The 22,046-nt window shown below is 49.4% G+C and overlaps 5 protein-coding genes across 5 annotated transcripts; 3 read left to right on the forward strand and 2 right to left on the reverse strand.

Moving 5' to 3' along the window:
- Window positions 1–359: 359 nt before the first annotated feature.
- On the reverse strand, window positions 360–3,355 carry EMWEY_00038670 (hypothetical protein; the record flags this gene model as incomplete). The annotated part of the gene is made up of 6 exons (XM_013482391.1): window positions 360–409; window positions 834–1,001; window positions 1,183–1,216; window positions 2,201–2,261; window positions 2,541–2,635; window positions 2,993–3,355. 6 exons carry the CDS (start codon window positions 3,353–3,355, stop codon window positions 360–362), a joined length of 771 nt encoding a protein of 256 aa, XP_013337845.1.
- A 1,611-nt stretch (window positions 3,356–4,966) lies between these two features.
- EMWEY_00038680 (hypothetical protein) lies at window positions 4,967–5,870 on the forward strand (the record flags this gene model as incomplete). Its single annotated transcript, XM_013482392.1, has 4 exons — window positions 4,967–5,057; window positions 5,184–5,311; window positions 5,376–5,451; window positions 5,581–5,870. 4 exons carry the CDS (start codon window positions 4,967–4,969, stop codon window positions 5,868–5,870), a joined length of 585 nt encoding a protein of 194 aa, XP_013337846.1.
- Window positions 5,871–10,339: 4,469 nt separating this feature from the next.
- On the forward strand, window positions 10,340–11,064 carry EMWEY_00038690 (hypothetical protein; the record flags this gene model as incomplete). The annotated part of the gene is made up of 2 exons (XM_013482393.1): window positions 10,340–10,591; window positions 10,939–11,064. 2 exons carry the CDS (start codon window positions 10,340–10,342, stop codon window positions 11,062–11,064), a joined length of 378 nt encoding a protein of 125 aa, XP_013337847.1.
- Window positions 11,065–11,614: 550 nt separating this feature from the next.
- On the reverse strand, window positions 11,615–15,229 carry EMWEY_00038700 (hypothetical protein, conserved; the record flags this gene model as incomplete). The annotated part of the gene is made up of 1 exon (XM_013482394.1): window positions 11,615–15,229. One exon carries the CDS (start codon window positions 15,227–15,229, stop codon window positions 11,615–11,617), a length of 3,615 nt encoding a protein of 1,204 aa, XP_013337848.1.
- A 1,981-nt stretch (window positions 15,230–17,210) lies between these two features.
- Window positions 17,211–18,573, forward strand: EMWEY_00038710 (ankyrin repeat domain-containing protein, putative; the record flags this gene model as incomplete). Its single annotated transcript, XM_013482395.1, has 5 exons — window positions 17,211–17,592; window positions 17,740–17,807; window positions 18,016–18,099; window positions 18,233–18,277; window positions 18,487–18,573. The coding sequence occupies 5 exons, from the start codon at window positions 17,211–17,213 to the stop codon at window positions 18,571–18,573; spliced, it is 666 nt and encodes a 221-aa protein (XP_013337849.1).
- Window positions 18,574–22,046: the final 3,473 nt, after the last annotated feature.

Below are 22,046 nucleotides of genomic sequence, written 5' to 3' on the forward strand. Positions count from 1 at the left end.
TCTACACTGTGAAGAGGCTGACGCAGCTGCCCAACGTCAAACCGCACTACCTGTTCGATGCGCTCAACAATGCGCATGTAGCAATGATGAGAAACACCAAAAGAAGATACTTGTGATACAGAGCACCCCAACCCTACAGCCGTTTGCAACACTCACAGAAACGTCCCTAGCACAGCTTCGAACACAACAGCGAAACAAATACGAGAGATAGCACAGACGCCTTAGGTGTGGCAACCCCCAAAGCGGCAGCACACATGCCAGCAGGCAAGTTGTACAATTGTATTGTACAACTTGCTCGTGCATTCAACGCACAGTTATAAGTCGTATACAGCGTTGGGCGTAGACGCACGTTCGCTCTACTACTGCTGCTGAGCTGCATCGCAAGGATCTGTACTGTTCTTAGCACCCACTGAAATGCAGTGTCCGCAACCAAACCAAATACGCTTGCACTGTACCCGCTATTGTGCAGCTGTTGAGCATCGAGGCGCATTTGCAGTCTGATGCATTCCGCACCATGCATATCTCGTGTCAATAAGAAACCACAAACAGACGCAACGTCTTGTGTTTGGCTCGCATATGGTACAACCGTTCGCAACCTCCACATAGAGGATCCATCATTGTGCCTTGCATACAAGGAAGGAACAACAACTCGAGGCCTCACCGCGGGTCGCGCGGCAACACACTGCTTGTCGTAACACTTCCTGAGGGATCACTGCTTGCGCCACGCCCATGCAGGCAAGAGCTGCCTGTAGGAGCATGCCTGCTTCAGCCACTGCAGCTCACCCCTCCTTCCATCGTCTGCTCTAGCCTAAGTAATTTCTCTTTTAGCCTACTCTCATGCTGCGCGCGCTGATCAAGGAGGCCTAGCGAGTATGACTCCACTTTCCGCAGAGCATCCAAAGGAAACACGGGAGCGCGAACACAAAACAGTTGGACACAAGATGAGTAGGAAAACATAATTAAGGTACCACCATCCGAAGTGGAGGCGCCGGTGGCCAACCCTGCAAACATCAAACGAGTTGTCCCGTACACTTGCGCCACCAGTAAAAGACATCCATCCAGGCTTCATATCATAGTTGCTGGGCAGGCATTTATTGTGTCGATGGATACCTTGTCTGCTGCCCAGCAAGATGGGAACGGAAGGTCTGCCTCCAAAATAGTTCCTAGAAATTCAGAACATACATGTGCTAATGCCACCCACGACAACGTCTATCTTCTACAGAGAGCATGCCCGACTGACCCGAAACCCATCCTTGATCTTGCACTGCCTAGTGCATAAGGGAATGCACTGCCTTCGACTAATACAAAGGTGAGTACCACAGACACGTTAAACCCCCCTCCTCCCGTCGCACAGACTTGTAGCATAAACTCGCAGAGACAGAAATTCTGCGAACTGGCGCCCTAATAGGCCTGCTGCTGATGGCGATGCGGTGGAGAAAACACAACAGGTCTGTTCCCGGTAAGAGAAATCGGCCAAACCCGAAATCCGTCCAGAATTCAGCGGTGCTGAACCGCCATTGCCCAATGACACACTACTGCGACACATACACCTGTCGCATCCCAGCAAGCAGACACGGCAATGCTATTTGCTGGTTTGTGCACGGAACTGCTATTGGAGAGCTTCGACAAGCAATCCAACCAACCGACGGTAGGAAGGAACTGAATAAATTGATCAGTGCCCCAATATCTTGTCGGATATATCGCATCGGGCTTTAAAGGCTAGCAAAAAAGTCGAGAGTCTCAGCCAGAAGTAACAAATGAAATTTTAATTTAAATGGGAAATATTTATAAGAAAAGCTTCAGCTAATAGCATTCCACTTCTTACATCACATTTTGTGAGACCCTTTGGGCAGGGGATGATGTAGCTATACTCTTAAGAGGTTTGAAAGTTCTAAACCGAACTGAGCCAGAGTTGTTGTGAGGCACTATTGTTATAATAACAATTGGTATTGATACAAGCATACCCCAGCCAACTGTCACCATGTCGTCATCAATCTCTGCGCCATCAGAAACGAGGTGGTAGGTGTCTGTGTTTGCCTCCAGAAAGTCGCCCGCAATTTCCGTTTGCTATACAGTTGCAGGGCTTGGTGAGCTCGGCCTCGGTACGTGCCTTCTTCTCTCATAAATGCAATAAATAGGTCATGAAGGCATTAGGATACACGTTAGGCCCTCCTACAGGGAGCACCCTCAATGAACTTACGGGAGGACACATGCGCTCAGGGCCTAAGTGCAAGTCCCCATGCAGTTTTTCCCCAATTTGCCTGAAATAGCAGTCCTTGCCCTCCACTACAATGTGGACACAAGCAAGCGTAGCACCGGACCGTCACAACCGCTCAAGCCATTACACTGTCATTCTTGGCCCTTATGATTCGAAACTTAATCGGTTGGCGTCAATAATCACGGGACTTCGAAAAGGCACGACAACCATGTTCTGCCCTAAAAGCAGCTCAACTTCGTCCTCCTGGATATCAATCAAAACTTGAATCAGCGGCGCGTTAGACTGTATCGCTGTATGACGACCTTTTGGTGTCGTTCAGTACCAAACTGATGCTCCCGTTCCGTGTGGCAAGGACTCCAAATACGGTATTGGCTTGCACCATCCATAAGCGCGGCATGCCAGGGGTAACACTGTTCCCTACAGTAAAGCGACCGACACACTGGCTGCATCCACTGTGGAAGCAGGAGTGCATTCGCCCTCAGTATCTAACCTCTGAAGTCATGTATTGAGGATGTATATATGTCACTTAATCCAAAAGTGGTAGAATAACAGGTAAGTTGAGACATAGTTGAGCACGCATTGACGTCAGCACCAGGTATCAGGGAAAGGTAGGTCATGAACAGAGCATCCAATTAAGAATCTTACCGTCCCTCCAGGTCATACTGTTCCCTGCATGCGGGAGATTAAATCGAGTGAGATTCGCTTGTGCAGCAAGGAAGCACGGCAGCGTGAAATCAGTGGATCTGTTTTGCAATGTTGTGCAGGCTGACGTACTTGCAAAAAGGCAGGCTCTCTACGGGCACCGGCAATGCGAACGAGACCGAGTAGTATTACTCCGAGTAGAAAAATTAGCACGTAGTTCTTGCGAATAACTGGGCTGCGAGTATCCTCATATCCTTGCTGTTCTGAATTCTGCTGCGCCTGCAGTTCGGAATCCTGCTTCGGTGTGGAAACCGCCTGTTCCAGTTCCGCGACACTATTAGCCGAACTGGCAGAATTTTCACTGGAACCTGATGCTAGAACAGCCAGGAATGCCAGAGAAATGAGAACAGCGGATTTCGCCATCTTCGGGAGTTTGGGTGACATATACTGGACAGACTCGCTCAAATCCTTTGGCGGCCGGGAGGTACGACGCATGATAAATCACGCTTGAGGGAAGTCTGCATTATTGTGCGAAGGTAGCTTTTCTTGAAGGAGGAAATTATTAGTTATGATGAGTCTAAAGCATGCTCCGTTCTGAACGCCTTTCAGTAGTGAATTAGTGACCGGCGTCCCGCCAGGACCGACGGGGCTTTCTTACGACTGGACACGGCCGGGCCTGTTGTTGCCAAAGTTCAGTTAGTTTCCCTCAATATTACAAAATTACTAGTATCTTATCTTGTTGAACAAAAAATACCCAAAGAAGGTACCTCAGCTCTCTTCTTCGCACAGAGTGCAGTAGAAGATTACTCCGATGCGCAACCTCGTAGATGAGCTGTGTGCACACACTAAAACGTAGCTCGAGTAGCTGGAGATCTAGTCTCGAGGAAAAGAACAGTTATTACATTTATGAAGATAGAGTAGAGCACTTTAATTACTGATGAGGTCAATCCTACTAAGAGTTCCCACACCGCCGGCGCTGGCCCATTCGCACCCAGGGGGATCTGCCCTTCTTGGATGGGCCACTGAATTTGGACTCGCATATGTTTTACGGGTTGTCATTCCATTATTTGGGAATCTTTAGGGAAAATTCGTTGAGGTTCGACTAAAAGTACCAGGAGCGCAGCTGTCTCGTTAACACTGGAGCTACACACTATACCGGCTGGGTACGCTATTCACTGTATTTGGGGGCCATTCCGTGATATTTTTACCAAAGATCTCTTGCACTTCTGTTGAGCTGGAGACTGCTGCTACCATTAAGTTGTTTAGCAGAAAAACCCAGGGTGTCTCGAGGCACACGTGCAAATCCGCAACGGAAAGATCCAAGGCGGCGATCAAGGAGACCAAGATAGGAGAGAGCCTTGCTATGTCTCTGAAAGCGAAATGGGCATACATGAAGAAGAAACAGCCATCCCACAGTTCGCGAGACAACCCCACCGGAAGCTATGGGGCCGCCCTACAGAGCAGAACCCGACCCCTTCCGCCGAATCAAAGACCCCAATACACAACCGCAGAGCTTATCCGCGTGACACGATTTCGCCTGTCGTAGCTACGCACAACAGATATGCCGTTGATATAGTGCCCCAGGCCCGGGTTACTATGTGAGCTTTCCCTGCTTCTAGTACAGTTAGACTCAGTGAACGTACAGCTTGGTAACGCGAAATTAGGAATGACTGTATCCGCCAGAGCCAGTGTATCTGGGTTTTCACATGGCAGATAAAGGACAAGGCGAGTCAGAGGGGGCGGCCTCTCTCGTATTCCTACATCTTAATATGCTTGACACACTAATGCACTAATAGGACACCAAGACTTACACACTTGGTAGTAGCACTATGGGATTATTCAGACGCGTGAAGACGGTTGGCTAGACATCCGGGCGTGCCGTAGGAGTTGGAGCTCCCTCACATCCCCCTCTTACCTTTTTGCTCGAGGCGGCAACGCCCAACTCCAAACCTCAGCTATCAAATTTTCAATGACAGGGCGGGGATACCCCGCAGTGTGTGGAGAACCGAAAGACGCCAACGCTAAACTGGTGGCACCCTAGACTACTGGTTTTAACTGTGGGATATTAAGGTAGACATGTACTACTGGGCCTGAGTTAAATCCGAGATGCTCAGTAGATTCTGTGGGCTCTTGAAAGTCGCGTTGCTGCCACGGCTCGAGAACATCAAGTGGAAGGGCAACCCTGTGCAGTTCGCGGGTGAGTTTTTTCTGTTGTGAGTGAAGGGAGCCCAGTAGCACTTGATGAATTCGAGGGAAATTTTGATGACGTCCTACCCGTGAATACGGTTCTGGAAGTGGTAAATGACTTTTCCTTACCTGGCAGGAGGCGTCTGCCGAGATCAAGAATGTCGTGGGAACGAGAGACGGGAAGTGGACTGTTTCCCGGCAGACCCCGCAAATCCCGGTGCGGAGAAACTGGAAATGGGGGGTGGGGATAAGATGAATTTACTGGTAGGGAAAGCGAAAAAGGATGGGGCTAACGTATGCTTTGAATATAGGGGTATGGATTACGCAGCCGGGCAGTGCCCATCACGCAATGAGGCAGTACGGCGAACTTGCGAGAAGCGCAAAAGAGGCGGAGGTGTGGCACAGTATGCTAAGGACTGCCGGACGACTGACCAAAGATCTTCCGAGACACGGGATGGGGATAGTAGGCAGCCAATACGTCCTAGCGCAGGAAGGAATCCACGCTTAAGGCGTACTCGATACAGATGTCATAGGCGGGCTAATCATGGCAAAGGACTGCTACGTGCAGTTGCGACAGCACCTAATGACATTCAGTGTCTCCCCAGAGTTGTGGAAGAAGATGTTTGTTGGAGGAAGTGCAGCCAAGACAGAGGCTACAGAACCCACGGGGTGTCAGCAGGCATTCACGGGGAAGCGGGAGTTAGAGACAACCGGGGGACAAGTTGAGGAGGTAAGGTGTGAGCAAGATGACCACTGCGATGAGAAAGCAGTGGTGCCAGACGAGGTCTACAGACGGGAAGATAGAGGTGCTCTATCCGCGTGATGGAGAGAGACAGGTGTACAAGCAGATTCTAAGAAGAGCCATCTACTTTGTAGTGTGGGTAGAAGAGCACTCCTAAGAGTTGGCATAACGGGGAGTCAATGCGAGTCGCCCTTTTATACGGAGGCCACGCATACTGTTGAATGTTTGCAGCCTGATGTGAGGCGACTTCCAGCAGAGTGTATGTTTACGCTGGCTCACGGAGAGCAGTTGCGTATTGACCGTCTCGTAATGAGGTTGGCATTATGGTGTGGACCAGAATGTTTCACCGGAAGCTTCTTGGTAGACCGTATTCCCCACGATGTAGTGTTTGCGCTTGACTGTATGGCTGCTTGCTATTTCCAGTACGATAAGCTGCGAACGTAGGTGAATGGAACGTGGTGCGAGCTACCTGTACTCCGGAAGTGTGCAGAAGAACAATAGAGGGGCAGCACAAGAGACGGACGCCAGAGGCCCCGTGTAGAGCAGGCATACGACAATCGTCCAGCAAGTGGGAGGCACGTCGAAGGAAGAGGCCACAGCTCTACTACGTCCGCTTGGATTAGAGTCCCATGCGAAAGCGGGAGCGAAGGTGCCGATAGACTCTCTAGTTCAGCAGGCTACGACTAGCCTGCAGGGTCTTCCGCAGCCAATGCAGGGGTTGTACCACATACTGGCTTTACCTGAAGCCGGGGTAGTCGAGGAACTTAGTATTTTTGAACGGCAAGAGACGTTCCGCTGCTCATTGATTGGAAATAGCACCACATATGCTAGGACGGTAAGCCTAGAAACCCCGCTGTGTCGACAAACGATGAAGTGGACAAGGAGCCACCGTGAACAATCGCTCAGATAGAAGATCTCCAATTCGATGAGTGGGTGTGGTCGGCAGAGCCTTATGATATTTCCCTGGAAATAATCGTGGTGTTGCATGAACATCGGCTGGTCTTCCCTGATGCCGTACCTACCGGCGTGTTGCCGAACCTCCCCCACTATCGTCGTACTCTCCTTGTGCCTGAGAAGCTGCCGGCTATGTGCTATCTACCTCATAACACCAGACCAGCTGACTCTCCACGAACAGGAGGCAGCTAAGTTGGGGACTAACGAGTGGATAGGCTCTCCGTATTCCCCTGCATGTGCGCCTACGATGATGGTGGATACGCGAGGTGATGGCTCAGAGGAGCGGAAGATGCGGATAGTCGTTGATTACTCGGCACTCTTACGATACCCCCTGACATCCCACTGTCTCCTATTTAAACTATATAAGAGATGCTGGGGTGGGGTGGAGGGTGCTAAATGCTTTTCTACTCTTGATCTGGAAGCTGGGTTCCAACAGGCTCGCATGGCAAAGAGAGTTCGATGGACGACAGCTCTCGATCTGGAAGGTGGGTTCCATCGGACCCGCATGGTCAAGGGAGTTCGGATCCGTACGCAGCAGCTGTGAAGGACATAGCCACCTCTGTCCAGCTCGACTTCCGCAATCGACAACTTGTCGAATATGTTTTAAGGGTTGTTATTTGATTGTGTAAGTGCATTTAGTGAAAATTCGTTTAGTTGTGATTGAAGGTGCCGATAGTGCGCATATTTCGGGTACATTGGAACTAACCGTAGTATCGTTAGGGTACGCTGCTCACTACGTGAGAAGCCTTCCGACCTTCATATGTTGATGGCTGGAGACGTTACAGGCATTTTTCAAGAAACGCGTTTGTTGGAACAACAACGGTTTTTGGTTGGGGGCAGGAATTGTGCATGTTTGATCTCGACGCTGCTTCCAATTGCGGGTCACCGTGCCACAAGAGAGCATATCTTGATCATTCTGCATTGTGAAACAGACGCAAGCTGCTGAGACTTGGCAAACCCTTCCAGATTTCTCAAGACGCTTCATATACGTACTGTACTTGAAGCATTGGCAATATATTTAGGCCTATCCTTTTAGGGGCTATTCGGTTGGGAGGCAGGTCACTTGCTTTGGATATCTCTTACCATAAGTGTTAGAGGTCCAGTATTACGCTTGATCGCACCGCATCGTTCACGATGGATGGTAAACATCGAGCATCAAATCCACAGAAGTGTGGCCTTCTTCACTTTAGTGAGTAGGAACAAAGCCGCATCAAAAACCAAATCTTCGTCAAGCCCCAGCCTTTAACTTCTCGAGAAGAATGCAGGAGAATCAAGATATGTCCTCTGGTGGCAAGGTGACCCACAACTGGGAGCCTTGAGGAGATCACGCCAGTTCTGCGTCCCCATTCAAACGAAGATGTTATTAGAGCAAAAGCGTTTCATGGATAATACATTTGCCTTTGCTGGGCACCAGCATACGGTGGTCGGCGCGATACAGGGACTGTAGGGAATATTTTTGCCTCTCTACAGCTTTATTGATGTTTCCAGCACGCATAAGGACTACTGTTGCTATTGGCACTGTTGTTATTAGGAGAGGAGGAACAACGACGACAACTGTACCCTAACACGGGTAATTTTGTTTCCGGAGAGCATCCAGACTGTGGAAGCTTTCTGGCAGGAGCTGCGATATATGTTCAATCATAAGTCGGCACGGGAATAGGTTATGGCAGCGTTGGGGAAGGTTAAGTAAGGGAGGCTATCGACAGAGCATCATTTTTCATAGAGCACTGTGTGGATATATATCAGTCGGAGCAGAAGTCCAACTGTGGGTTCGGAACTCCAGTATCAACGATTCATAGAGGAGCTCTTCCTTGGAGAAAGAGAATCGAAAGCTGTCTAGGCCAGGAAGATGGAACTAACAGGTGAAGGGATCGACATCGCGGAGATGGAAATCATACGGGACAAAAGACGCATCTTCTGCTCCACTAGAAGAAAAGGAGAGGGAACTGTTTGAAAAGACGCAGATATTGAACAAGTGAAGGTTGGGCCTGTGAAGTCCACCGCAAAAGAAGGTGATGAAAACAGGAAACAGACAGCTTCCAGGGAAGTCTGCCCCGATGACGTAAAGACGGCCGCATCTGGTTCTTCTGCAACGATCAAGGTGACATAATGCTCCGTTGCAAACGTATGAAAACATACTGCCTTGGGAAACAGGGCTTTGAGAGGCGCCGCCAAGCGAATTAACGGTTAAGGAAATGATGCGGCCCCAGCAACCAACACGAGGTGCAGTGATGGGGCCAAAAGTGGTGACAGTTGCGTGCGCAGATTCTTTTGGAGTTACTTATGTGCTCATCCGAGTTCATATTGGTGGTAAAGGATTACTAGTGTTCTCGACACTGGTTGCGAAGTGGATATGATGATCAAGCTACAGCGGGGAGATGCAGTCTCCCAGTGCACTCAGTGGAGTAGTTTCTTCGGCTACGTGTCGCCCATGGCAGAGCGTACATGGCAATCGAAAACACTATGGGCCTAAAACGTGAGGCTAATTCATAAATTTGCCTTATTATCATGAGAGGAGACTTGCATGCCAGACCGTTCCACCACGACACAGTCCGTGGCATGCAGAGGATAACCTGGTGAATGGTGCTCGTGTGCCAGCCTGATGACTCCACTGATGTTTGCAGATGAAGCAGTTGCAACAGCTACAACAACAACAGCAGCAGCAGCTGGCTTCTGGTTATGATGGAGACACAATGGGCTATGGCACAATGGGCTACGGCATGTACGGTGGAGACACTCCCGAAATACACTCCAGAAATGCATGCGGAGGAAGACTATGGCATGCAGCTGTGGGGTCGCCCTCTTAGTGGGGTCCGGCTCTTAGGAAGAGTAATGACGATCGTGCTGCAGCAGAAGCAGCAGCAGGAAATGATGAGGAAGAAGATGATGATCTGCTGCAGCAGAGACAATTAGCAATAAAAAGAAGAAAGAAGTTGCAGCAAGCAGGCATGCATGCTGCTGCTGCTGCACCCCCTGTTGCTGTTGCTGCACCTCTTGTCGCTGTTGCTGCTGCTGTTCCTGTTGCACCTCCCCCTCCTGTTCCTGTTGCACCTGTAGTACCTGTTGCGCCTCCCGTTGCTGCTGTTGCTGCAGTCGCTGCTGTTCCTGTTGCACCTGTAGTTCCTGTTGTTCCTGTTGCTGCTGCACCTCCTCCTCCTCCTCCTCCTCCTCCGCCTCCAGCAGCAGCAGCAGGAAAAGAAGCAGTAACTCGTGTATGCCGAGAGGTAGAGAAGCAAATAGCAGCAACATGCACAAGAACAGTGGTAGGCCGTGAGGTGTATGCATGCATGCTGCAGCAGCAGCAGCCCGCATGTACAGCAACAAAAGTATTTGTACCTGGTGTACGTACAAATAAGGTACAGCAACAAATAAAAAGAGCATGCATGCATGCAGCAGCAGCAGCAGAAAGAAATAGTTAATGTTGCTGCTGTATGTATAAGAGAGAAACATATGCAGCAACTATACAAATGCATGCAGCAGCAGCAGCAAAAAAGGGAGAAACAAATATGTACATAGAAATAAATAAATTAATTAAATATAAATGTAAACAAATAGTATATAGGCCGCAGCTGACTATACACCCCAATACAAGAAAAATGCAACAAATTAAACCTGCATGCACAGCTACTACGCTGCTGCAGCAGTGCAGGCAGCAGAAGCAGCAGCAGCAGCAGCAGAAGCAGCAGCAGCAGGATGAAGAGGAGGAGGGAGAGGAAGGGGAGGAGGAGAAAGTGCAGCAACAACAGGAGGAGGAGGAAAAGGAGGAAAAGCAGCAAATGCAGCAGCAACAGCAGAAGGAAAGACGACTGCAGCAGCAGAAGCAGCAGCAACTGCAGCAGCAGCAGGAGGTAAACTGTTATGCAACAAGACTAATAAGAGATGAATATCCTTGTACTAAATATACATTCAGAACTGCCTGTACACCCCAAACACCACCACAGCAGCAGCAGCAGCAGAAACTGCAGCACAAGCAGCAAATGCTGCAACAACGGATACTGCAGCGAACGAAGCAAATGCAGCACACGAGCAAATGCAGCAAAGGCGGCAACTGCAACAAACGCAGCAAAGGCAGCAACTGCAGCAAAAGCAACAGAGGCGACAACTGCAGCAAAAGCAGAAAAAGAAATCTGCATAAAATAAACAAGAAGAATATAAATATATAATAAATATTTATTATCTATTATATTATTTGCAGCTGCCGCAGTTGCTGCAGCAGCAGCTGCTGGTGCTGATATTTTACGCCCTTATATCTGATCCTTTTACGCAGCAGCAACTGCAGCAGCAGCACAACCAATTCATGCAGCAGCAGCAGCACAACTGATGCATGCAGCAGCAGCAGCAGCACAACCGATGCATGCAGCAGCAGCAGCAAATACATGCACCAGACCTAACTGCAGCAGCAACGCATTGCACAGGTGCTGCATTCTTTGCTGTTGCAGCAAATATTGCAGCAGCAACAGCAACAGCAGCAAATGCAGCAGCAGCAGCAGCAGCAGGCTAGCTTAATGCTGCAAAGTCAGCAACGAACGAACAAAACTTTCCCCTTTTTTTAGTTTTAGTTAATTATTATTCATTTATTTACTTATTTTATTCACTTATTTGTTTATTTTATTTATTTATTTATTTGCTGCCTTTGTATGTCTCTATACAACTCAAATGGGCTTAAAAGTACAGCAGCAGCAGGAGCAGCAGCAGCAGCAAAGGCTGCTGCTGCTGCTGCTGCAGATAAAGGTTTAATCTGCTGCTGCTGCAGCAGCAGAAAATAAATATATAATCTCCAGCAGCAGCAGAAAATCCAGATTTTATCTGCTGCTCCAGCAGCAGTCGCAAATAAAGTTCAATCTGCTGCAGCAGCAGCAGCAAGTAAAGAATTAATCTGCAGCAGCAGCAGCAGCAGCAGCAGTTCTGCTGCTTGGTGTACGTTTGCTGCCCTTCCAGCATACAGGCAGCACGCCTGCACTCATTTGCTGCAGCAGCTGCTGCATTTGCTGCTGCTGCTGCAGTTGCTGCTGCTGCTGCAGTTGCTGCTGCTTTGGCTGTAGGACCTGTAAATCTATCATTTTTCGCCCCCGTTGCTGCCGCCACCGCCAATGCTGCTGCTGCTGCTGCTGACCGTGCTGATGCTGCTCCTCTGCAGCAGCAGCAGCATCACCATCAACGAATCTTACTGCTTGCTGCTGTAGCCATAGTGCCTCTCCTCCTCCAGGGGCAATGAATGTCTTTTGCTGCAGCGGCTGCTGCAGCACTGCGGTGTATAGACAGTGTCTTGCTTGCTGCGCTAGCTGCTGCTGATGATTAGCTAGCTGCTGCAGCAGCAGCAAGGCACCCTGCTGCTGCTGCTGCACGCGCTGCAGCCTGCGACTCTCCCGCGGCATACGCTGCTGCTCCTCCTCTTGCTCCTCTTCCTTCTGGCGCTGTTTTTGCCGCTGCTGTTCCTGCCGCTGCTGTTCCTGCCGCTGCTGTTTTTGCCGCTGCTGTTCCTGCTGCTGTTGCTGCTGCTGCTGCTGCAGGTCGGCATACACCTGAATTTCTGCTGCTGCTCTCCCTAACTGTTGGCAAACAGCAGCAACGTTCTGTCTAACAGTCCTCATGGGTCTCTCAGCAGGGTTCCACGTGCTGCTGCTGCTTCTGCTGTTGCTGCTGTTGCTGCTGCTGCTGCTGTTGCTGCTGCTGCTCCTGCTAACATTAAGTAGGTGCAGCAGAGGGAGGGGATTGATGTCTCTTTCTCTTAGTATAAAAGAAGTGCGGTGCAGCAAGAACTGCTGCAGCGACGACAGCTGCTGCAGTGCTGCTGCTGCAGGGCGGCAGCAAATTGTTGCTGCTTGCTGCAGCGCCAACAGTTTATCCTTCAGGTGTACAGATAACATACGCACGCCAGCAGGCAGCATTTGCGGCTGCTCTTGCTGCTGCTGCTGCTGCTGCTGTTTATCCTGCGGTGGAGCAGCTACCGTACGACTGGTGGGAGACCCCACTGCTGCTGCTGCTGCTGCTGCTCGTGTTGCTGCTGATGCTGCTGTTATGCCACAAGACGAAGGCCAAGGTCCGCGCCTTCTGGATACTGCTGCAGGAGGTGCAGCAGCAGCAGATGCTGCCGCTGCTGCAGCTGCTGTTGCTTGAATCCTTAGTGCAGCAGCAACGTCAACGAGAGTGCCGCAGCGACAGACAAGGTCAGCAGCCCATGCTGCTTCTGCTGTTGCTGCTGGTGCTGCTGTTGCTGCTGCTGCTGCAGTGTGCTGCAGTAAAGCGAACTGTGCGGGTCCAAGAAGTGCAGCAACACCTGTAGGACTTGCTGCTGCTGTTGTTGTTGTTGCTGCTGCTGTGATGGCTTCTCGTGCCATTCGCTGCACCAGGCTAAGCCGACGAGATACCTTAGCGCTGCTTAGCAGCAGCTGCTGCTGCGGTCTAGCAGCAGCAGCAGCAGCAGCAGAAGCAGCAACAGCAAGTAAAAGTGGGTTAGCCGTTCGCTGTGGACGTTGCTGGTGCTGCAGCAGATGCTGCAGTTGCTGCTGCTGCTGCAGCGGTCTGCTGAGTCCCCTGCGAACGGACGCCACTTCTGCATATATCTGCAGCGCCACCTGTGCTCTTTCTGCTACTGCTGTTGCTGCTGCTTGATCATTGAGGCGCAACAGCAGCAGCTCAGCAAGCAGCGCTGCCTGGGTAGCCCATCGGTGCGACAGAAACAAACCGCCTGCTGCTGCTGCTGCGGCGGCAGATGTTGCTGCTGTTGCTGCTGCTGCTGTTCCTGTAGCAGCAGCTGCAGCTGCTGCTTTGGAGGCTAGGCGGAGCTGCAGCAACAGGGTTTGCTGCGGCTGCTGCTGCTGCCGAATTTGGTACTGCTGCTGGGGGCCCCCCAGCAGCGCAGCAGCAGCAGCAGGGGCCCATTTGCAAGGAACAGATGCAGCAGCAGCAAAAAGCAGCTGCTGCGAATGCGGCTCAGCAGCAGCAGCAACAGCAGCAGGAAGCATCTGTGGCAGCACGCGATCTAGAAGCTGTGCTGCTGTTCGTGCTGCTGCTCTTGCTGCAGTTCCATCGGGCTCGGAGTGGCGCTGCAGCACAGAAGCAGCAGCAGCAACAACAGCAGCAAGCTGCTGCGGTCTCGACAGCTGCTGCGAATGCTGCAGCAGCTCAGCAGCAAACTCAGCTAATAGAGAATCCAGCAGCTTGTCCCCGTCTAGCTGCTGCTGCTCCTCCTGCTGCTGCTCCTCCTCCTGCTGCACCTGCCCTTGTTGCTGCACCGGCTTCTGTTCTTGCTGCTGCTGGTGCTGCTGCTGTTGCTGTTGGTGCTGCTTCTGCTGCTGCAGGAGGGTGACCAGCGGCTTAAGCTGCAGCTCAAGAGTGTCTGTTTGCTGCTGCAGTATTGAGTTGTACATACACCCCACTAAGGGTAGTCTACTTAAGGCAATATAAGCCCCTATAATGGTGCTGTTGCTTCTGCTGCTCGTGCTACTGTTGCTGCTGCTGCTGCTGGGGGGTTGAGGTAGGAGAGGCCACATCTCTGCCTTTTTGAAGACAGCAAGTTGCTGCAGCAGCAGAAGCAGCAGCAAAGCTGCCTCCTGCTGCACCTCAACTCTCTTCAAGGCGCCTCTTGCTGCTGCGTCGCCCATAGCATCCAGCAGCAGCAACACGTCCTCGCTGCTGTTATTGCTGCTGCTGCTGCTGCTGCTGTTGCTGCTGCTGTTGCTGTTGCTGCTGTTGTTGCTGCTGCAGTTGGCTGCAGCAAGGAAGAAGCGCTGCAGCGCATGCATGTGCCAGGGGTGGCAGCAAACGGGCAAGTCATCTAAGCCAGCAACAAAGTCTGACAACAGCGGCTTGCTGCTACTGCTGCTGCTACTGCTGCTGTTGCTGCGGCTTGTGGCGGGATGGCCAAGCAGTTGCTGCTGCAGATGGTGCAGCTGCTGCTCCTGAAGCGCAGCAAACCGTAGACTGGGTCTGCTTGCTGCTGCTGCAGCAACAACATCAACGAAGCGGAAGTGCTGCAGCTGCAGCCGCTTTGCTGCTACAGGAAGCAGCAGCAAATCATTCCCTTTTAGCTGCTGCGGCTGCTGCAGCAGCAGCAGCACAACCCTCAGGACAGTACGGTAGCTATAGTGCGGCAGCTGCTGCAGCTGCTGCAGCAGTAAACCCTTCTGCAGCAGCAAATGGGCACGACGTCGGAACTCACGAGGCGTCAGCGGCGGCTGCTTCTCCTGCTGCTCTTGCTGCTGCTCCTGCTGCTGCTCCTGCTGCTGCTCCTGCTGCTGCTGTTGTGCATCAGAGCTGAAACATCTTCTCCGAAGAGTTGCCGAAGCTACCACCGCAGCAGCAGCAGCAGCACCAGCTGTAGGAGTAGTAGTAAAAGGAGGATGAGCAACAGCAGCAGCAGCTGGCAGTTGCTGCAGCAGCAGCGTGCGTTGCCTTACTAGAGGAGCAGCAAAGCGAAGATTTGCTGCTGCTGTCTTTGGGGATCGGATCCCACAGGAGGCGTGCAAACCCCACAAATGCCTCATTGAAGCTTATTGCTGCTGCTGCTGATGCTGCTGCTGCTGTTGCTGTTGCTGCTCCTGTTGGTTGTGTCGTTACTGCTGCTGCGTGCAACGCTGCTGCAGATACACGGAACCTGCTGTTTCTGCTGCAACGGCAGGAGCAGCAGCAGCAAGGTTAGAAGAGGCTTTTAAAGACTCAATCGGCAGCAGCAGGAAACGCTGTACAGTTTGCTGCTGCTGTAGCTGTTGCTGCAGCCGAAGACAAAGCGTTGGTACGTGCAGCAGCAGCAGCAGAAGGTGTGTGGCTCCCACAGTGAGAGCAGTAGCAGCGGCAGCAACTTGCTGCTGCTGCCGCTGCTGCTGTAGAGATCATCGACGTTAGTTAGGGTGCTGCAGCAGCAAATAAAAATTTTTGCTGCGCAGGTACACGTCGTCGTCGTCGTCGTCGTTTATTATCATACGTTATACTTAAAGAGTTGTTTAATTAATTAATTAGCTGCTGTTGCTGCTGTACTTTCTGCTGTTGCCGCAGTGTCGGCTACCCTTTCGGCCGTTCCCGCTGCTGCGCAGGTACACGTCGTCGTCGTCGTCGTCGTTTATTATCATACGTTATACTTAAAGAGTTGTTTAATTAATTAATTAGCTGCTGTTGCTGCTGTACTTTCTGCTGTTGCCGCAGTGTCGGCTACCCTTTCGGCCGTTCCCGCTGCTGCAGCTGCTGCTGCAGCTGCTGCGCGGGGCTGCAGCTGCAGGTTGTCTGTGGTGTATAAAGGAGAATTAAGGAAAGAAAAAGGGAATAAAAATAAAATAAAAAAGAAGAAAAAATAATGCATGCATTTTCATGTGTATAAACACCTCAGAAACATTGTGAGCAGCAGCAACAACAGCAGAACGAGCAGCAGCAAGCGCAGCAAAGGGTCAATTTATCGTCAAATTTCCAGTAGAAAGTATTCTGCAGCAGCAGCAACAGCAGCTGCAACAGCAGCAGCAACGCCTTTTTATTTCTTGTGTCTAGCTGCTGCAGCTACCGCTGCAGCAATAAGAGGCTGTTGCTAGGGCAGGAAAAACAGCATCAGCAACAGCACCAACAACTGCAGCAACAACAGCAACAGCACACGGAGCAACGGCAACAAGCAGCAACAGCAACAAGCGCAGCAGAAACAACACAGCCTGTTGCGGCTGAAGGGGCCACACGGGAGCAGCAGCAGCAGCAACAGCAGCACCGGCGAAGACAACTGCCGCCGCAGCAGCAGCAACAGCAACAGCAACTGCAGCAGCAACAGCAACTGCAGCAGCAGCAATGAATTCGGATGTGCCATTGAGGCCTTGTGAGGCCTTAGCTGATGAACTCTTTGCCACTGTGGTAAGAAGACCCTAAACCGTAAACCGTAAACCCTAAACCCTACAAACCCTAAACCCTAAACCCTAAAATTATCCCTATGAGGTTTTTTTTTTCCTTTAAGGATTTTTATTATTCTTTAATCAATTAATTAATATAACTAAATTTTATTAAATAACTAACTAAATAAATAAAATAAATAAATAATAGTATAATATGCTGTTGCTGCAGGGGAAAGGAGACACAAGCTTGCTGCTGCAGTGTCTGCAGCAGCAAAACCCCGCACTTACTAATTATATAATTTGCTGCAGAGATAAGGATGAGAGGACTTTGCTGCATGCAGCAGCAGCAGCAGCAAATGCAGCAGCAATTGATTTGCTGCTTGCACATAAAGCTGATCCTGCTGCAGTTGATGAAGTAAGTTGACGTCTTGCTGCAGCAACTGCTGCTGCTTTTGCTGCTGTTGCTGCTGCTGCTGTTGCCTTTCCTGCTGCTGCTGGTATCGCTGCTGATGCTGCTGCTGCTGTTGCTGCTGTTGCTGCTGTTGTTTCTGCTGCAAGTTATTGATACTGTTTTTATTTATTTATTTGTTTTATTTACTTATTTTATTTATTTATCTATTTTATTTACTTATTTTTTTTCATTTGTTGCTGTGTTTAGTCCTCAATGACTCCGCTGCATATTTGCTGCGCCGTTGGATGTACGGGGGGTGCAGCGGCAATACTGCAATATATAGGAAATCCAGCAGCAGCAGCAGCAACAGCAGCAGCAGCAGCTGCTGCAGGTGCACATGCAGCAGGAGATGCAGCAGTGGCAGCCGATGCAGCGGTAGGAAAAGCACAGAATGCAGCAGCAGCAGGAGCAGCCGAAGATGCAGCAGCAGCAGCAGCAGAAGATGCAGCAGCAGCAGCAGCAGCAGAAGCAGCAGCAACAGCAGCCGCCGCCGCCGCCGCAGCAGCAGCAGATGAAGATAAACCCTCAATAAAAGATGCAATTAATAGTGTTACTCAATCAGGAGGAACTCCTCTTCTTTATGCAGCATCTAAAGGTACCTACAAACCCTAAACCCTAAACCCTTAAATTAATTAATTGTGTATATTTTTTCGTTTTATTTCTTTTTATCTTTTCAATTAAGCCCTAAACCGTAAGCCCTGAATTTTGCTGCATTTGCTGCTTTCTTGCGGTGTTTATACAGGACATTTAGACATTGTTAAACTGCTGCTGCAGCACGGAGCAGATGTTAATAGAAAAGGGTTTGGCAATGTAGGGCTTAGGGTTTAGGGTTTAGGGTTTAGGGAATAGGGTTTAGGGGGTTCAGAAGGTGCCGTTTAGGGTTTATGGTTTGCTCCAAAGCCTGCTGAACTTGAAGCCTTTAGAGTTGGGGGTTTAGGGTTTAGGCCGTTTGCTGCTAGTGCTGTTTAGGGTTTAGGGTTTAGGGTTTAGGGTTTATGGTTTGGGGTTTGTTGTGCAGCATACTGCGATTTGCCGCGCAATAACTGCTGGGAGAAAATCTGTTGTTCAATTTCTCTTGGATGTGCCGGGGATTGATTTAACTGTAAACCCTAAACCCTAAACCCTAGATGCTAAACCCTACTAGACACTAAACCCTTAACACAAAACCCTTGTCTGCTTAATGCTTGCAAACCCTAAACCCTAGATGTGCACGGGGTGGTGTTTTGTTGTTGCAGGTAAAGGAGACAGGATCAGCAGACAACCTCTTACACTTGGCTGTTGTAGGCCCCAACCCCTAAACCCTAAACCTTCTAAGTTCACGGTATTCGTTTTGTTGCAACTCATTGTTTGTTTGCGTGGCTATTGTTTATGAAATAAGTACAATATTAGTACGCTTTAGGGTTTAGGGTTTATAGATTAGGGTTTACGAATTAGGGTTTAGGGTTTCTAGGGTTTAGGGTTTCTAGGGTTTAGGGTTTGGGGATTGCAGAATTCTGGCTACGCGGATATTTATTGGGATATCGCTGATCGAGCGCCTGAACTTGAAGACCAAAAAAATAACGTTAGACAATCGTAAACCCTAAACCCTAGTAACCCTAAACCCTAAACCCCTACCGTACCCTTTTTTTTTGTTTACTTGTTTTGTTTTTTATTTACTTATTTTATTTATTTATTTATATATAGGATGGTTATACGCCAGTGGGTATGGCATCAAGTTATTTCATGAAGGAATTAGAGCAGGAATTTAAGCGAAGAAAAGAAGAAAAAAATACAGAAAAAGAATAAAGTATATAATTTATTTATTGATTTATTAATAAGTAGATATTTATATTTAATTCCCTTTCTTTTCCTCCTTTTTATTTTGTTTTATTTATAATTAAAATAAAAAGAAAACACTTTTCTTTTCCTGTTTCTTTCTTTCTCTTCTATTAACCAACAAACAAAACTTCTTTTTTTTCTCTTTTTATTTAATATTATTTATTTCTTTTCTGCTGCTGCTGCTGGTATCCCCGTTAGTGTGTGCTGGTGCTGTTTGCTGCTGCTGCTGCTGTTATTTGCTGCTGCTGCTATTTGCAGCTGCTAGGTATACCTGTCTGTCGTTAATCATGCCTCCTACTCTCCTTATCAATCTCCCCCCACTACTATTCCTGCCGCTTCCTGCTGCCTGTTGCTGCTCTGCTGCCTTTGCTGCTGCTGCTGCAGCCAGAGAGCTGGTGCTTGCCCCCAGCCCTCTGCTGCCACCCGTAGAGGAGGCAAAAACTTTTTCGTCAATTCTTTTTCTTTTTTTCTTACGAGCGCCCGGCGCAGTCGCGTTTACCCTCCTGCGGAGAATCGTTGTGGTGTTGCAGTAGAAGGGAAGGGACGGTGGCGGATATATGAAAGTAGAGGGCAGCAGCTGTTGCTACACAGCAGCAGCAGCAGCTGCTGCTGCTGCAGCAGTATGGCCCCCCTCGAAGCCCCCCGCAGTACGAAATGTTAGTTAGCTAATATTCACTATACGGCTCATATATGCACTATCTAGCAAGAAATAACTGAACAGGAACAGGTACGTACATCTTGTGGAATGGCGAACTAACACGGTTGCCCTGTATGCAGTGACGATGGCTAGGTAGGCCTTTCTTGCTTGGCTGTGCAGACGCCGCCGCATGCAAGAGAGGGTAAGGAAGAAACATTAAGTAAAATTAGCCGAGTCTAAGCAAAAGGGCGGCAAAGAGGAAAGAGGATTATCTGCTATTGTGCGGAGCTCTTAGCGTATTTCTTCCTTACCGGGAAGAAAGCCGCATTATAAGGAATTAATATCCTAAATTAAAACGTAATAAATATACATATATGTACAAAAATAATAAGTAGCCTCTCCTTTTGGGGGCTAAAGGGGAAACAACAAAAGGCATAATGCCGGTAGTTTATAAACAAATATATTAGGTGTATACAATACATGTATACAACATTGATTAATAATAGATATCCTATTAATACATACTCACTGGATATACAGAAAGCAAAACGAGCAGCAGAGCTGAGCAGGCAGTGCTGCAGCTGGAGTCGTCGCCACATTCGTCGTGTGTAGTATGGATGCTATTGATGCTCTAGTTGAGCAGTTGGATCTCTAAACCCTTATAATTGAGGGTCTAGTACAAAATAGTCATTGTCTTACTCCTATGCAAGGAGGCTACAGGCGTCCTGGCTATACGGGGAGAGAAGTCAATCCGCACAAAGCCATGCAAATCACCAATCGCGCAACTGCCAAGTAGCCCAACATGTCTGTTTAGCAGAAATCGCATAATTGAGTACTTTCCCGATTAAAGTATAAAGAAGAAGGCATTACTCCTCCTGTACGATGTAGGTTGTTAACCAAGGCGTTAGTGTGTATCGGCACAACTGACACATAACTAAACAGGGGTATAGAGGGTGCTGCACAGTAAAAGCCCCGTAACAAACATACGTCCTGGATATTCCCCATAGAACAGCGCAAATCATGACAATCATGAGAAGTATAGCTGCGCAAGACAACAGCTGAGCATCCGACTTCATGTACTGCGGGCAACACCAGCTGCCGTGTGGCATGTGGGTAAGGCCGCAAGTAAGTAGCGCCCCTCCACGCTCTAGACTAGCCTCTACCTTCTAGACGAGCCGCCAGCTTTTAGGCGGATAGTAAATCGAAGAAAAGAACGCTTCATACGCTTTCTGCATACGAAACGCGTCAGGTACATACTGGATGAGGGATACTCGTGCTGCAGACACATGGCCCGGCATTTAAGCGCAAGCACTTCATTACCTAGCTGCTACCTCATCTAGCTGTCCTATCTTAGAAGCTCTGCTATGCTGGCACTTACTAGCTGTAGCGAGTAAACCACTACGCAGAAGTTGCTGAAGGCACGCAAGGTAATAATGGTGAGTAGTAGCTCCAGCCCAGTCGTTAGCTCTACCCCAGTCGTAGTTCCATATTTTGCTAGTCCAAGCGGCACCGCGGTTTGCACTCCGGGCACCGCATTGTCAGAGAGACCGCCACCCAACCTAGACAGCTGTTTCCACATGGGACGCCTGCTATCGGAGAATTTCTACGTACTTTCTACGTCTCACATGGAATACTCCCTTATTCTGTGGAGATGCCTCGCGGCTAAGGAATATAACGTCAAGCATGGGCCATTCATTTGCTCGTGCCGCAAGCCGCAAGGCAGAGTGCTCTCCCGTAGAGGAACTTCATTAGTCACCTTACAACATTACGAATGTGGAGCCAGCATAATGCGCGTGAAGAACAGTTGTAACCACTTGCATTTTCAACTCACAAACTGATCAACCAAAAGGGCGAATACTGCTGAACTGAAAAGTTGATATATCGCATGTGCTCTGAAGGTCCTGGCAGCGCATTCCCCCAACGTCCTGAGCATACCTAAGCTTCCTCTTTGCACGAAACGATATATATGGCGTAGACGACAACTCGGCGGAGCAATGCGTGGAGCGCGAAGCCGTCTGCTATGCACAGTTGTTATTGTGTTCCGTTCGCCAGCAGGTTTGTATCGCACCGTCTTATCACATGCCCTTGAGAAGGCGTAACACAGATGATTGAAGCGTTCTGACTGCCCGAAACCTCTGAACTATTCAACATGAATAACTGGTGTTTTCCTTCTGTGCTTTAAATACGATTTCATAAGAGTGCGCTTATTTCAAGCCCATACTCCCTGTGCCAAAGTCAATTCATCCACCGAACAAGGAAACACTCATACCACACAGGCATACTCGCTACTGAGGGGACATCAAAGAGCCATTAGTCGTTGCAGCTCTCTACACGGTAGTTGCCTACAATGTAAAAAGGTGATCTGCTAACAGAATAGAGCTTGCACGAACCTCGTACAAGCGATGTGGATATAAAGCACACATTTCACACAAGCGTCGTGATGGATCCCGGGTCTCGTCAGACTCACTGCCTAAGAAATCGAACGCTTTCAGCTCCTCCTATGAGTGGGATCTATAGGAAATCTTGGAGGAGCTTCCAGTTGGGCTCCTGTGAAGCTCCAGAATCCCCCGTAGTTGATGGTGATTTATTAGGGC

The sequence above is a fragment of the Eimeria maxima genome, genomic scaffold (assembly GCF_000499605.1).
Source record: "Eimeria maxima Weybridge genomic scaffold, Emw_scaff600, whole genome shotgun sequence".
NCBI lineage: Eukaryota > Apicomplexa > Conoidasida > Eucoccidiorida > Eimeriidae > Eimeria > Eimeria maxima.